We start from the raw sequence: 14,142 nt of genomic DNA on the forward strand, positions 1-14,142 counted from the left end.
TGAGCCCTGCTGCGCTCACCTAACCCATACACACGGCGCAAAACCCACAAGGGGTCGGGGCGCCTTAGCCCTCGGGGCTGAAACGGGAGCGGTCCGACCCCTCGGGGAGACAAAGAGGGGGGCGGCCACATCACCCTCGGGCCCGACCCCCCCCCCCCGAGGGGGTCAGGCCTCGTGGGTGATTGCTCCTGCCCAAGCCTCTAGTCATGATACTCCCGGTCCCATGTCACCGACAATTGAGTTGAGAGTTTAGTTAGGGTTTTGAGTTTAGTCGAGATTTTCGTGACGAGTGTTGTTGTTGCACTTTGTAAACATAGAGAAAAGTAATAAAGTTGTCATCTACATCAAGAGTTCTTCGATTTGTGTTTGCTCGGGTTCAGCGATCCAACCGGCGAGACACCGGCGGTCAGACCGGCAGCATCGCGGCGGTCAGACCGGCGGCTACACAGTGGTCAGACCGGCGACAGCGATAGGCGACTGCAGCATCTTCGGGCGGTTGGACCGGGAAATCAACACCGGTCAGACCGGCAGTACAGGCTCGATCAGACCGGCAGTACAGGCTCAGTCAGACCGACAGATCAACTCCGGTCAGACAGCGATTCATCGATTCAAGGGTAACTTTTATTTCCGCTAAAAGTTTTGGTTTTTGGGTACACGGCTTAGTTCTTGCTGTTCGATTCGACACCTTGAGTTGAAAAGGAGCCCAATTGATGGAGCATTTCAACCAAGTTAGTGAGAGCCAAAAGCTTTGGGATTTTCTTACTAAAAATATATTTAAATCGGAAAGTAAATATATTTTTCAATCACGTAGTCCGGATTTTTTTGGCATATTACAACTGTGCAGTCAGTTGACTTAACCTACCACCTTTGAAAAATTATTTTTATAGGTGGTTGTCTTAACAGAGCCACCTATAAAAACTTTATTTACACCGATGGTTTTATTAAAGATATTAAAGTGTTTTTTGGGCTGTTGATTTTACATGTCAAAATAGCTTCTTTCCACATACCCTAAGCTACATGTGGCTGGATAAGCGCCGATATAAGGCTTTTAATCCCTCCTACAAAAATATTAAGGGGGATTTGGTGGGGATTTATTCTACACCTATTGTGGTATAAAATTATTCTCCTTAATTCCCTCTATTCCCTTTCTCTCGGGGATTAAACAAAAAAGGCCTAAAGTGGTTACAAACCACGTGTGGAATTGTTTCCTCTAATGTATCTATCAACTTAGTTGTTGACAACAAGCAGGCATGCATGTGGTAGTATACTTCATTGTCATCCTTTTTCCATTTGATTGAAATATTGGCTACCATGCATACGTTGCATAACTGGTCAAGTTTTGCATCTTAATTTCATAGTATTTTTTTCTTTGCAAAGAATCTTTCCAGAGGGAATTAATCATATTGTCCAATCATAACAATATGATTTGATTGATCCACATAATTTCTCGAAAAAAATTAAGCAAAAGAAACGATAATGTGGATAACATTGAACCGCTTATGGAGACCATTTCAAAGGTCTCAGATTAACTAGTAGTTGGGATTTTTTATGACTTGGTCGATCTATCTAGTTTCTTCAAATAAATTAAGCAAATGGATGATAATTTGGATAACATTGAGAAGACTATGGCGACCACATTAAAGGTGCAACGATTTGGTCAATCCATGAATCCATCTAATTTCTTCAAAGAAAGCAAAATTAAGAGCTCCTTTGGGTTGAAGGTTTTTTAAAGGATTTTGAAGAACTTTAAGCATATAAAAATTCCTATGAAAATTTGATGGATTGCTCTAATTTTATTGGAATTTGGAGGGTTTATTAGGTCCAACCTCATGGGAAACTTCCCTTGTATTTTTTTTCAAAACACATTATTGACATAGATGCTTATATAAACTTACCCCTATAAACACACACTCACCCCTATAAACACACACATAGTGTATCCCTACGAGCACAAACGAAGATTGCACGAGCATATCGTGAGATATACAATGTATGTTATCACAAGTGCCTTACTATTGACAGAGACATCGCTTACCATTAAAAGAATAATTAACCATAAATTAATACGAGTATATGTATATGCTTATACTTTGGAATGGAGGTACTAGTAAATTTCATACATGAGGAGTTATAAAGCAAAAGCATGAATCCGGGGGAAACCTGAGCCATCCGTTATGGGCTTACGGCAGATTACATTCAACTGCTTTCAAGATTTAGCACCACCTAGCATCCAAAAGGACAACTCCCTCCTTCCCAAATTATGTAATATGTCGACGTTTGAGATCGGGGCTATTGTATTTATATGGTACGGGGAGTGTCGGTACCAGGGTATATGCGAGATTGAGGTAAAAGATATGGAGACAAGAATTTTTATACAGGTTTAGCCCTACTCCTATTGGCCGAAGCCGGTGTTGCTCTTATTCATCATAATCACACTAGTACAATATTTGGGATAACCTATCTAGCTGTAGTCGACTTGGTGGTGGCATGGATAACCAACACGTAGTCGACGACAGGGTAGTCTTTCTCCTCGAATCCGTATTCGGTAAGATCAGAGATAGCGCTAGATCCCTCTTTTTAGCCTCCGCAGACAGCATATTGGGTTTGTCTAGGCTTATATCTGATGTCGATATCCAACGGCTTGTCTTGGCGTGTGTTGGCTTGTGCATTGTGTGTCGATCTATTGTTGTTGTTGCCTCCCCCTCCTCTTAGGGGGTCTATTTATATCCATGGTTGTCCCTTTGTCCAAGTAGAACTAGAGAGACCAATATGAATACAATCCGAGTAGTCTTTATAGTTTCCATTAGAACTCTATTCGTCATTACTTATCCAGAACTCCTTATATATACGATGTATCATTCCGTATAAAACTTGGAACATGGTGAGCACTACCAAGCTTAGTCAACTACTATTAGGTATGTAGTATCCATAACCATGACATAATAGAATCCAAAATTTCTCAAATTGATCATCATATAGCTGCATGGACATAGATTTTATCGAAATTCAATTAATGCAGTATGGGAGAATGTGTTTATGCTAGGATGTAATTGGTACGGGGTTTTAATCGATGCATGTATTGTGGGAGAATGTGTGCATGGTGTCTTGATTGATGTGATTTAAATTATCCTCGGTCTTGATGCATAAACTTATATGATGATCAATTTGGGAACGAGGGAATAACATGGAAGGTGTAAAGGTATTATAGTATTTTCTTTTCATTATGTGTATACCCGAGTTATCCCAAATCAAACTTGATGGCTCTTTCTAGATGGATAAAAGTGGCACCTCCGCATGTCACCTATCACTGTTTTCTCGAGATGCTAATGAAAAGTCCATAATGGAAGTGTTACCATTTAGAATCTAGTAACTTTATAATAAAGTAATGAAAAATGAGCCACCACACGTTATCATGGACTATAAAGCACGTTAATAAAGAAAGAAAACAAACAGAGTCCAACTAGATATACAAGCAAAAAAAAATTGAAATAAAAAATAAAAAAATAAAAGAAAAGTCCATGCAATTTTTTTTTAAAAAAACTAAAATTTTAGCAAACATTAAAATAATCGATATTGTGATAAGAAATGCAATTCAGAAAAATCAGATTCAAAATTAAAAAAAAAAAGTTGAATGTTGAGAGAGTCCATTTAGACAAACAATTTAGTGTGATTATTGGATTAATATTTGAAAAATAGTTTACGTTGACAGAATAGTGCTCGTAGAAATACAATTTTGAAGTATCTAAAATTCAGAAAACAAAAATAAATATTATAGAGAAAAAGTTCATGCATGAGAATAATTTAGAAATATTTTAAATTCAGATTAAAATAAATGATATTAAGATAAATGGTCCACGTAAAAGTATAATTTATAGATATATCAAATTTGAGTCAATATAAATATTAAAGAGAAAAAAATCTTTTAGGGATACAATTTAGAAATATTTTAAATCTTCACTAAAAATAAATAAAGGGATAGGGAAGAGCACATACCTTTTGCTTATGTTAAATGGAGGCTTTTTGAGGAGCCCCATATTAATCCTATAAGGTGAAGATAGCTAAAAAATTCTCATGTTAATTGAAAATTCTTAGAATTCACATGTTAATTGAAGAAAAAGAGAATAGGTTGATCACCCAATCCACATTAAAAAAACAATGAACATATGAGATTGGATCCTCAAACCTATGCTAACATGACAATGGATTTTCTAGAATTTAGATAGTGAGCAAGAACATTGAAATAAAATATAAGAAAACCAGTAATAAAGAAATGTTTGATGACGATCGATATTTCTTATTTGAAACGGGTTATAACTATCGTGGATATATGATACAATAGGTCATCTTTAGTAGGTGAAAGATTGTCATTAGCGATAATAAGAAGATTCTACTAATAGTCTAAGTAAAGATAGAGGGGAGAAGAGAAACAAATATACAAATATATATATATATATATATATATATATATATATATATATATATATATATATGTATAGCATCATCGCTCACCCCAACGGTGACGGTTCAAGAATCAAGATTATCTTATTAATATAGTAATTCAAGTATCCATAAAGCAAATGTGATGGATCATTTAGTAATCTTTTTGCTTAAATACTAAATGATCCATCACATTTACTTTATGGATACTTGAATTACTATATTAATAAGATAATCTTGATTCTTGAACAGTCACCGTTGGGGTGATCGATGATGCTATATATCGAGAAGGATCACGCCAGTGTAAGCAGTCGCCATTGCACATCGCTGTTGGTCCTCAATTGGTGGGAAAAATTACTAAATAGCAAGTAGCTAGATATCCAAGTCAGGAAGCATTACACACACTGCACCTACCGGGTAATTTAATTTCCCTGAATCCGTGTCCTCCATCGTCTACCTCGCTCGCAACAAGTACTACGGTTTCTGAATATAAATAGCAGACGATCGATGCAAAGCCTTGCACAGTATACGTAAGTACCTAGCTTGACCGCCAGTTAGTTAATTAAACTCTATCAGACTCATGGCTGATGCTGCTTGTAATGAAGGCAGCCATTGCCGACTAGTCATCGTCGTCCTCCTGCTCATTCTCCTTCTTCCATTGCAAACATTCTGCCAGCAGAGCACAACTAAAAAGGTAATTATACAGATATGATCATGATAAATTGCGTATACTGTATTATATATGTACTGGCCGTACATATTGTTATCTACTCCGTACCGTAGAAATTCTCATACAGTAGTAAACCAGCGTTCCTGACAACATATAATTTGCAAACTTAACATGCGTGCACCTATATATGCAGCTCTATGTAGTGTACCTCGGTGACAAGCAGCATGAAGATCCAGAACAAACTACAGCTTCGCACCATGACATGCTTACTGCCATCCTTGGAAGGCAAGAACCACCTAGCAAATCAAATTATATATATGCATTAATTTCAGTTACTGTACAAGATATATACACTATATATTCATGTATATCCAATGTATATAAGTATTACTAACTTAATTAGAACTAGAAATAGAGATCTCGTGCATCTGACGGCTTGGCTCCTTTAATTAAATTTGCAGCAAGGAAGAAGCGCACGACTCGATGATATACAGCTACAAGCATGGCTTCTCTGGATTTTCTGCCATGCTTACTGAATCTCAAGCGCAGGAGATTGCAGGTAATTTTTGTCGAAATATGACAAATAGTTTCCATTTAGAACGCCGTAAAAAATATCAGGAGAACCAAGAACAGTCACGTTGTTAATTTCGGAAAATGAACAAGTATCAACCATCATTACCACAGAAAGGGCCTTCGGTGCCGGTTGGAAAACCCCCTTAGGTGCCAGTTTTTCCAACCGGCACAACTAAGGCGGCACTGATGAGAAGACTCAAAGACCTTTGAGGTATACGATTTGCAAAAAAAAAAAAAAAAAAAAAAAAGCCCGGTCGGCTCGATTTGAGCCGAGCCGATGCTTCAAAGCCACCAAAATAAATCAAAAATCTAAAAAAAAAGGACAAGTACACATCACACAATCAAAAGTTCATCAACAAGTTTACATCACTGAATCAAACATCAAACATCATTGAATCATCGAATCAAACATCAACAATAGCAAAGCTGGCAAGTGAAGGAGACGGTTGGGGGTGCTCAACGGTGGCAGAAAAGACAAGGGAGCCCGCCATCGTCGCACATGGGGAGCCCGCCGCCGTCGTTGCCACTGCCTACCCCCCCCCCCTTCCCCCCGATCTAGTGGAGGGGAGGGCTCCGCCGCAGCCGCTGCCTCCCCTCCCGCTGTATCTGGTGGAGGGGAGGTCGCCGCCGCCACCGCCCGTGAGCCAAGCCACTTGCTGCTGCGCCACCGAGCCGTCGCCGACTCCCCTCCCGGCCGGATCTGGTCAAGCGGAGGCGCTGCTGCCTCCCCTCCCGATGGATCTAGCAGAAGGGAGGGCGTCGCCGCCGCCTCCACTCTGGCCGACGAGCCGCCATGGGCTCCCCTCCAGCCGCCGGGCAGCCACAGCCGCTGGGTGATGCGCGGTGGAGAGAGAGGGAGTGAGAGAGAGAGAGCGCGCCCCTCCAGCTCCCCGCCGCCACCTCCCCTCTTGCCGTTGCTGGCTCGCTGCCTCCCCTCCCGCCGGATCTGGCGGAGGGTAGGGCGCGAGATGACGCGAGATCGAACCTTATCTCCTCCTTGCCTTGTCGTGGTGGGGCCCGCCTGTCGGCTCATCCGATTGCCGGCTCGGCTCGATTTCTGTGGGTGTCGGTTTTTAATTAACTAACACCTATACTATATTAAACGTGTCGATTCTTTTTTCAAAAAACCGACACCTATAGAATAGGTGTTGGTTCTTATTTAGAACCGACACTTATAATTGCTTAAAGGTGCCAGGTTTTTAGCGATTTTAACCCGCGAAAATAGGAAAAAGGCCTATAGGTGTTGGTTTTAGCACTTCCGGCACCTATAGTAGCAACACCTGATGTTTTGTAGTAGTGCATGATATTGGTTCTTCCAATCGACAGTATAAGAGCAGGTACAATAGCAGACTATAAGCCAGCTATAAACACATATCGAGAAGATTAAAGAAGAGAGAGATGAGCAATAGGCTACATATATGTAGCCAGCTACAGCACGAACTCCAAGACGCAATGTGGTTATGACATGTGGGACCGGATATTAGTAATGTAGTATATATTTATAGGTAACTATTGTATGAATTAGCTATTAAATCGACTATATATAATTTAGAGCTAATAGTTGGCTATACTATTAAACTAAAACGATGTCACCGGATATATAAGTCGGAAACCGAGATTTCAAAGTAGCCACAGACAATTTCATCATGGATAACCCAATAGATCTTCATAGGTTACCTTGTGAATGGGGTAGCCACCAAATTAAAGATAGAAAAGACTCTAGACAAGTCTAAGACACTATTTGGCACAGCTCTAGATTGTAGATCCACATTAGATTTGAAATTATGTGTTGAATTAAAGTGGTTCAAAATATTAAATTTCATCCAAAATGCACTACTAGGAAAAGGGTTTTTCAAGGCGGCATTCTATTTTTTTCACTGGCGGCTAGATGATAGTGCCGCTTGCATTTTCACCGGCGGTTATGTAATGTGAACCGCTAGCGAAGATATGCCATTTTCTCAAGTGGTCCTCTTAAGTGACAGCTAGCCAGCCATCGGAAATTTTCGCTGACGGCTGTTAAGACCCTGCTTGCGAAAATTAATTTTTACTAGCAGAGGGTTGCCGCTAGCAAAAAAAAATATATCTTATAAGGTCGCGTGTAGTAGATACAAACCCGAGATTATTTTTTCCTCTTCTCTCTCAGCTCTCCCTCTCCTCTCCTCTCCTCTCCTCAACCCCTCCTCTCCTCACCTAGATCTGCCCTCTCCCCAGCGTCAAGCCGTGGTGGTGGCGGACAATCGGAGAAGGGAGTTGGGAAAGGCAGGGTTGGAGAGAGAGGGGAAGGGGGATTGTTTATTATTTCTGCATTCTAGAGTGTTCAATGCAATTTTTGGACTTTTCACACTAATTGAAAAAGAAATAAGAACTAAAAAAACAGGGGATGAAATATAGAATTAAAGCCACTCCTAAAGCCACTTGCACTGTAAAGAACCTATATTTTGAATCTGTAACTTAGAATACGTGTTCTGATGCCTCTCGTATGAGTGTCATACCCTGGGATTGGGAGTGTCCTAACTTTGAGAAAAATTCTAACCATAAAAAATGATTTCATCCCTCGAGGAGATATTCCCTCGTTTCGTGTATGTAACCTAAATGGTTATAAAAAAAATTAAAACAAATCTACAAGATAGATTAATATGGAAATATCACAAAATCTTAAAAGTTTGGAATGTTTCTTCCTCCTACCCATGAGGCCATGACCCATCAATCCATCATCCCTTTCATCTCTCATCTACCTCGCCATGGTCGCACACAAGCCTGCGCCATGCCCTGAGCAGCAGCGCTGCTCCCCCCCCCCCCCCCCCCCCCCCCCCCGGCTTCACCGCGACCGCTGGGACTGCTGTCCCAGCTCCAAATCCTTGCTAGGTCAGGACCGGATCTGTAGCGAGCGGTCGCGCGGGCATGGTTTCCCCCTTCGTGCCTTGCCTGTGACCGCGGTCCGCCGAATCCCAGCTCTGGCCGTCCATCGGCCACTCGCCTGGACTGGATGGTGCGACGGCGCTCTCCAGGGATCAACGCCCCTCGCGGAACCGCAGATTGTTTGCTTGGTCTGCTACTTGAGTTCTTAGTTCCTTTTCATTTGTTGCGATGCTGGTCCATGCACACCAACTGCTCGATGCATTGCCCAAATAGGACATAGGTAAGGTATTATCCACTGATTGCCGTGCTCTGTTTTCTGTATCCTGTTGCTAGTTTTGGATCCTCTTAACATGTTTGACTGACTCCATAAACAGCCTCAGCATGCCAAAAGTGCTTCTGGACAAATATTATGCATAGTTCAGTAAATTCTTGCAATTATATATGTGTTTAATTATTATATAGGTGGCTTATAGCAGGTGCTATATATCCATCTTATTTGGTGGCTATGAACGTTATGAGAAATAAAAGCTCAGCCTGTAGAGAATAGCATGATCATCCTATCGACATGCTGATTCTTGGCACAGTTTTCAGTCTAATGTTTCATTTCAATGCATGTACAGAGCTTCCTGAGGTACACAGCATAAGACCAAGCATTTTGCATCCGTTGCATACAACTCGTAGCCAGGATTTCCTCGGATTGGACTACACCCAATCAGCTGGTTTACTGCATGATACAAACTATGGAGACAGCGTCATCATTGGAATTATCGATTCAGGTAACTACACTTCCTCATGTTTGATATGTATTCCATCAGGTTCTATACACTAGCTAAATACATTTTAACAGTAACACACTGTTCCTGCCTGGGTACATATCATTATGGAAGTGAATGTCAAATCAAATATGAAATATGTAAGACTGATCCATTTGTAAAGAAAGTACCTGCATTTCAACATATGCATATGGCTGACGCAAAATTATTTCAATTATCCAGTGCTCCCTCTGTGCACTTTTGTAGGGAGCATTTTGATTTGGCATGGTCTAAATATCTAGAAAGAAATTTAACTTAGAAATCTATTAGTATAAGTTTTGTGCACTATAAACTTGTATTATTTGTTATTCGTCAAAACTTATGGTGTTTGAATTAATTAAATACATACTATTGGGTTGCATGCACCGACCATTTCAACCCAAAAGCTTAAGCTGATGAGGAAAAGTGGGCAATTCACTTTATATTCTAACACTCCCCCTAACGCGAGGCCCCCTCAAGCCTCTAACGTGGAATAAGAAGTGGGCAGCAATTTTTATTTAATTGCGTGCTAGCCAAGATTCGAACTCGAGACCTCTGGCTCTTATACCATATTGAATTACATGCACCGACCATTTCAACCCAAAAGCTTAAGCTGATGAGGAAAAGTGAGCAATTCACTTTATATTCCAACACATACATGCCTTGTATAAGTGGATAGATGGAGTATTGATACTTTTATACCACTTTTCACATGTGGTTTATAACACTGGTGAGTCAATTTATATCACTAGAACTTTATTATGTGTATTGTGTTCAAATTTAATTTCATTCTTGATTTTTTTTCCTAAAAGCTACATATTGGTATTGTATTTCAAACATTTTGTTTATAAACAACGATGTGAAATCCAAAAATCCAAAATGGCTGTATTTGTAACTTGAGGAAACTGCTAGGCTGCACATCCAAGGGGGTTAAAATTTTGGCAGATATATAATCACAATGAAGGTTATTCCTGTTATTGTCCCCTATATATGTCAGGTATCTGGCCGGAGTCTCCAAGCTTCAAAGATGATGGTCTAGGTCCTTTGCCTTCCAAGTGGAAGGGCAAATGTCTAGCCGGCCAAGCATTTGGTTCTAACCAATGCAACCGAAAGATAATTGGGGCTCGATGGTATGACAAACATTTGAATCCAGACAATCTTAAAGGTCAGTACAAGTCAGCTAGGGATGCTGATGGACATGGGACACACGTCGCGTCCACAGCGGCTGGTGTTCTGGTGCCAAACGTTAGCTTCCATGGGCTAGCTGTTGGGTATGCCAGAGGTGCTGCACCACGTGCACGTCTTGCAGTTTACAAGGCGTGCTGGGGATCGCCGCCAAGCTGTGATACTGCGGCCGTCTTGCAAGCGTTTGACGATGCCATACATGATGGTGTCGATGTGCTGTCCCTTTCTATTGGTGCACCGGGCCTTGAGTATCCTGCTAGCCTCCAGGCTGTCAAGAATGGCATATCAGTCATCTTTTCTGCAGGGAATGAAGGTCCTGCACCCAGGACTGTTAAGAATGCATCCCCCTGGGCCATGTCGGTAGCATCGGCCACAATAGACCGTGCTTTCCCCACTGTTATCACACTTTCCGACAGCACCAGTAGCTTTGTGGTATGTTGATTTCCTCCTTTCTATTGTTCATTTCAAGTATATAGGTTCTTGGGTGCATGCATGTATAAATGTACACAAGCCGTAACTTCTGGATGCATGATGCCTCACTCACTCCTTAATCGTCCCAGGGTCAATCTTTGTTCTATGATACAGATGATAAGATTGACAACTGGTATGAAGTCTATCAGTCTAGGTATGGCCAAACAATTAACAAGCCATAACACGCCCTATGCTTTGATGTTTTTATATGCTTTCATGGTTGAATTATAATGTTTGTGCATGCAGCTGCCTTTTTGGGACTCCGGAAACGTCAAATGTAACTCTTGCTGTGGGGAAGATTGTGCTTTGCAACAGTCCTAACTCTGTGAGCCTAATTTCACCAACAATTCAACCGGTTTGGAACATTTTGCTTGCTGTAAATGCTTTGAAGGAGGCTGGAGCAAAGGGAATTATTTTTGCCGCATATGCTTTTGATATATTGGACGTTGTTGAAAGTTGTGGCAGCATGCCTTGTGTTTTGGTGGACTTTGAAGTTGCACAACAGATAAAACAATCTGCTGATGAAAACACCGCACTGGTAGTTAAGGTGGCTGCAGCTCAGACTTGGATTGGAGGTGAAGTGCTCGCTCCGAAAATCTCAGCCTTCTCCTCCAGAGGACCTAGCCCACTTTATCCAGAATTCCTCAAGGTGCATGCATACTGAGTTTGATCCATTCCCAGGAGTAGTACATTAATATAAATATAATTTCTCTTTCACCTAATTAATTAACTATGCTATATTGTATTTTTATTACACTATTCTAACTAATATTGTATCTATAACTTCTTTGGAGCGTTTATTAGCGCATAAAAAATCGATGGGCTAGCAACATTGATTTAGCATTTCAACCAAATACAGTTAGGAAGAACTATCATAGTATGTTCTCACCACTGAGCCTGTAAAACAAGTAACTGAAAAACGGAAATTAAGGAAGCGCATAAGTGTCAGGAGGTAAAATAATTGAGAAACTGAAAATATAGTAAGATCTCTTTCAGAGCACATACTCTATACAAGGCCTGAGAAGAGCATACCGATAAGAGCCAGTAAATTCTGTCAAGGTGGTCAGTTTAATCACATATACATATTTTCCCTTTTGTGACTTAGGACTTTATAAGTTCATTCAATTATTTATCCTCTGTTGGCTCTCCTTGCCTCACATAAACTTTCGTGTTCCAATAGCCTGACATTGCGGCGCCAGGATCTAACATCTTGGCAGCAGTCCAAGACTCATACAAGTTCATGTCGGGAACTTCGATGGCATGCCCACATGTGTCAGGTGTAGTTGCATTGCTCAAAGCATTGCATCCGGATTGGTCTCCTGCTATTATCAAATCAGCACTGGTGACTACAGGTGATTTATATTCCTAGAAAATACTTCTCAAGCATATAATATATCACTGATTTATTTTCCTTACCTTCAACATGGTTCTCCAGCCAGCAACGAAAAATATGGTGTCCCAATATTAGCTGATGGGCTTCCCCAAAAGATAGCAGATCCATTTGACTATGGTGGTGGCTTCATTGATCCAAACAGAGCCGTTGATCCTGGCCTAGCATATGATGTTGACCCAAACGACTACACCTTACTCCTTGATTGTATTTCTGCTGCCAACTCAAGCTGTGAGTTTGAACCCATAAATATGAACCTTCCATCAATTGCAATTCCTAATCTAAAAGAACCAACAACTGTGCTGAGAACAGTAACAAATGTTGGCCAAGCTGATGCAGTTTACAAGGCTGTTGTGAAATCACCTCCCGGTATGAAGATATCAGTGGAGCCATCTGTTCTACAATTCAGCCAGAGCAAAAAGAAGCAGAGCTTTAAGGTCATTTTCAGCATGACCCGCAAATTTCAAGGGGGCTACCTATTTGGGAGCCTAGCATGGTATGATGGAGGCACTCACTATGTCAGGATTCCAATTGCGGTTCGACCAATAGTATCCGATAATTATGCAGATCTCTGAAGAAGCATAGAACTACAGAATGTTCATACTTCAAAAGGTTCTGTGGAGCAGGCCTCATCCTATATTATCCCCTCAAAGTTGAGTTTGTCAGCCTCACCAAAACTGTTGTACTACTTTACATGTTTTGTTTTTCTGTCTGTAATTTGTGATTTCACTACACTATATGATACCTCCTATCATATGGACAGAGGTCCGAAAAAATAATGGAATAAACGAGGGATATACCTGTGTGTACTCGTTAACCCCGCTAAAAGAGATGGAGGGCATTGGCTCCTCTCACATTGGTATTTGGTCATGCCTAGGGCAAAATGGTTTGTCAAAAAACGAGTAGCCCTTTTAACTGAGCATTTCAACCGAATAACCGAGAACCAAATAGTACTTATTTTTGTACTTTTTATGTGACTAGAGGTTGTCGTAATGAACATTTGGTGTAAATTGTTGGAAACTACGACAAGCATGATCGACTTCCAAAAGGAAATTTGTGGAAGTTTAATCCTGTTTTGATCAATCTATCTATACATATTAGAGAAAATTATTTTTAACCCATTATTATCATGATGTTCTGTATACTTCGCTCTAATTTATATATATATATATATTAGCTACTTGCATAGGTAAATGTGGATCCTCTATGCCTCCACGTATCATTTTTTTTTCATTTCCATAAAAAAATAGGAAGTTGATAGTCGGGGTGGTTGATATATGGACCCTCCAGCCTCACATATACCTTTTCTTTATTAAATAAAAATAGAGAGTTAGTTGTGGGTAGGGCTGTCAACGAGCCGAGCTCGAATGAGCTCGTCTGCCTAGGCTCGAGCTCGATACAAGCTCGAGCCGAGCCTATAAAATGTTCGAGCTTTCTTACAGGCTTGGTTCGAGATCGATCAAGCTTGAGCTTGACTACCGAGCTTGATTTTTTAGTAAAATAATATATATTTCAAGGATAATCTTTAAAAAATAATTAATTTCTAGTTCATCATATTAATAGAAGAGGAAAAAAAGAATAAAATAAATATATAATGCCAATACAAGCCATACAAATAACATATTTAATCTCCTAATTTATTAAATAACAACAAAAACCATTTATTACTAGGCTCGTTAGAAGCTCGAGCTCGGCTCGACGAAGCTCGCGAGCTTTGGGAGAGGCTCGGGCTCGGCTCGTCTGGAGCTCGAGCCGAGCTTGAATCG

General features: G+C 40.6%; 1 protein-coding gene across 3 annotated transcripts; it reads left to right on the forward strand.

Moving 5' to 3' along the window:
* The first annotated feature begins 4,941 nt into the window (after positions 1-4,941).
* LOC4334987 (subtilisin-like protease SBT3.8) lies at positions 4,942-13,185 on the forward strand. 3 transcript variants are annotated; one of them, XM_066309941.1, is made up of 10 exons: positions 4,942-5,131; positions 5,301-5,392; positions 5,569-5,666; positions 9,160-9,315; positions 10,328-10,947; positions 11,076-11,140; positions 11,233-11,635; positions 12,167-12,338; positions 12,422-12,607; positions 12,689-13,185. In XM_066309941.1, the coding sequence occupies exons 1-10, from the start codon at positions 5,018-5,020 to the stop codon at positions 12,949-12,951; spliced, it is 2,169 nt and encodes a 722-aa protein (XP_066166038.1). In that variant the 5' UTR covers positions 4,942-5,017; the 3' UTR covers positions 12,952-13,185. The 3 variants fall into 3 exon arrangements, with proteins under 3 accessions (XP_066166038.1, XP_025880645.1, XP_015636635.1); XM_026024860.2 differs by having other exon boundaries at positions 12,716-13,185; XM_015781149.3 differs by having other exon boundaries at positions 12,422-13,185.
* Positions 13,186-14,142: the final 957 nt, after the last annotated feature.

Source organism: Oryza sativa, chromosome 4, assembly GCF_034140825.1.
Source record: "Oryza sativa Japonica Group chromosome 4, ASM3414082v1".
Taxonomy (NCBI): Eukaryota; Viridiplantae; Streptophyta; class Magnoliopsida; order Poales; family Poaceae; genus Oryza; species Oryza sativa.

Excerpts from the sequence above, each read along its gene's own strand:
- LOC4334987 (XM_015781149.3), top strand. The coding sequence starts at position 5,018 with ATGGCTGATGCTGCTTGTAATGAAGGCAGCCATTGCCGACTAGTCATC. Across the intron at positions 9,316-10,327 it reads CATTGGAATTATCGATTCAG|GTATCTGGCCGGAGTCTCCA; the intron begins GTAACTACACTT and ends TATATATGTCAG. Across the intron at positions 10,948-11,075 it reads ACAGCACCAGTAGCTTTGTG|GGTCAATCTTTGTTCTATGA; the intron begins GTATGTTGATTT and ends TAATCGTCCCAG.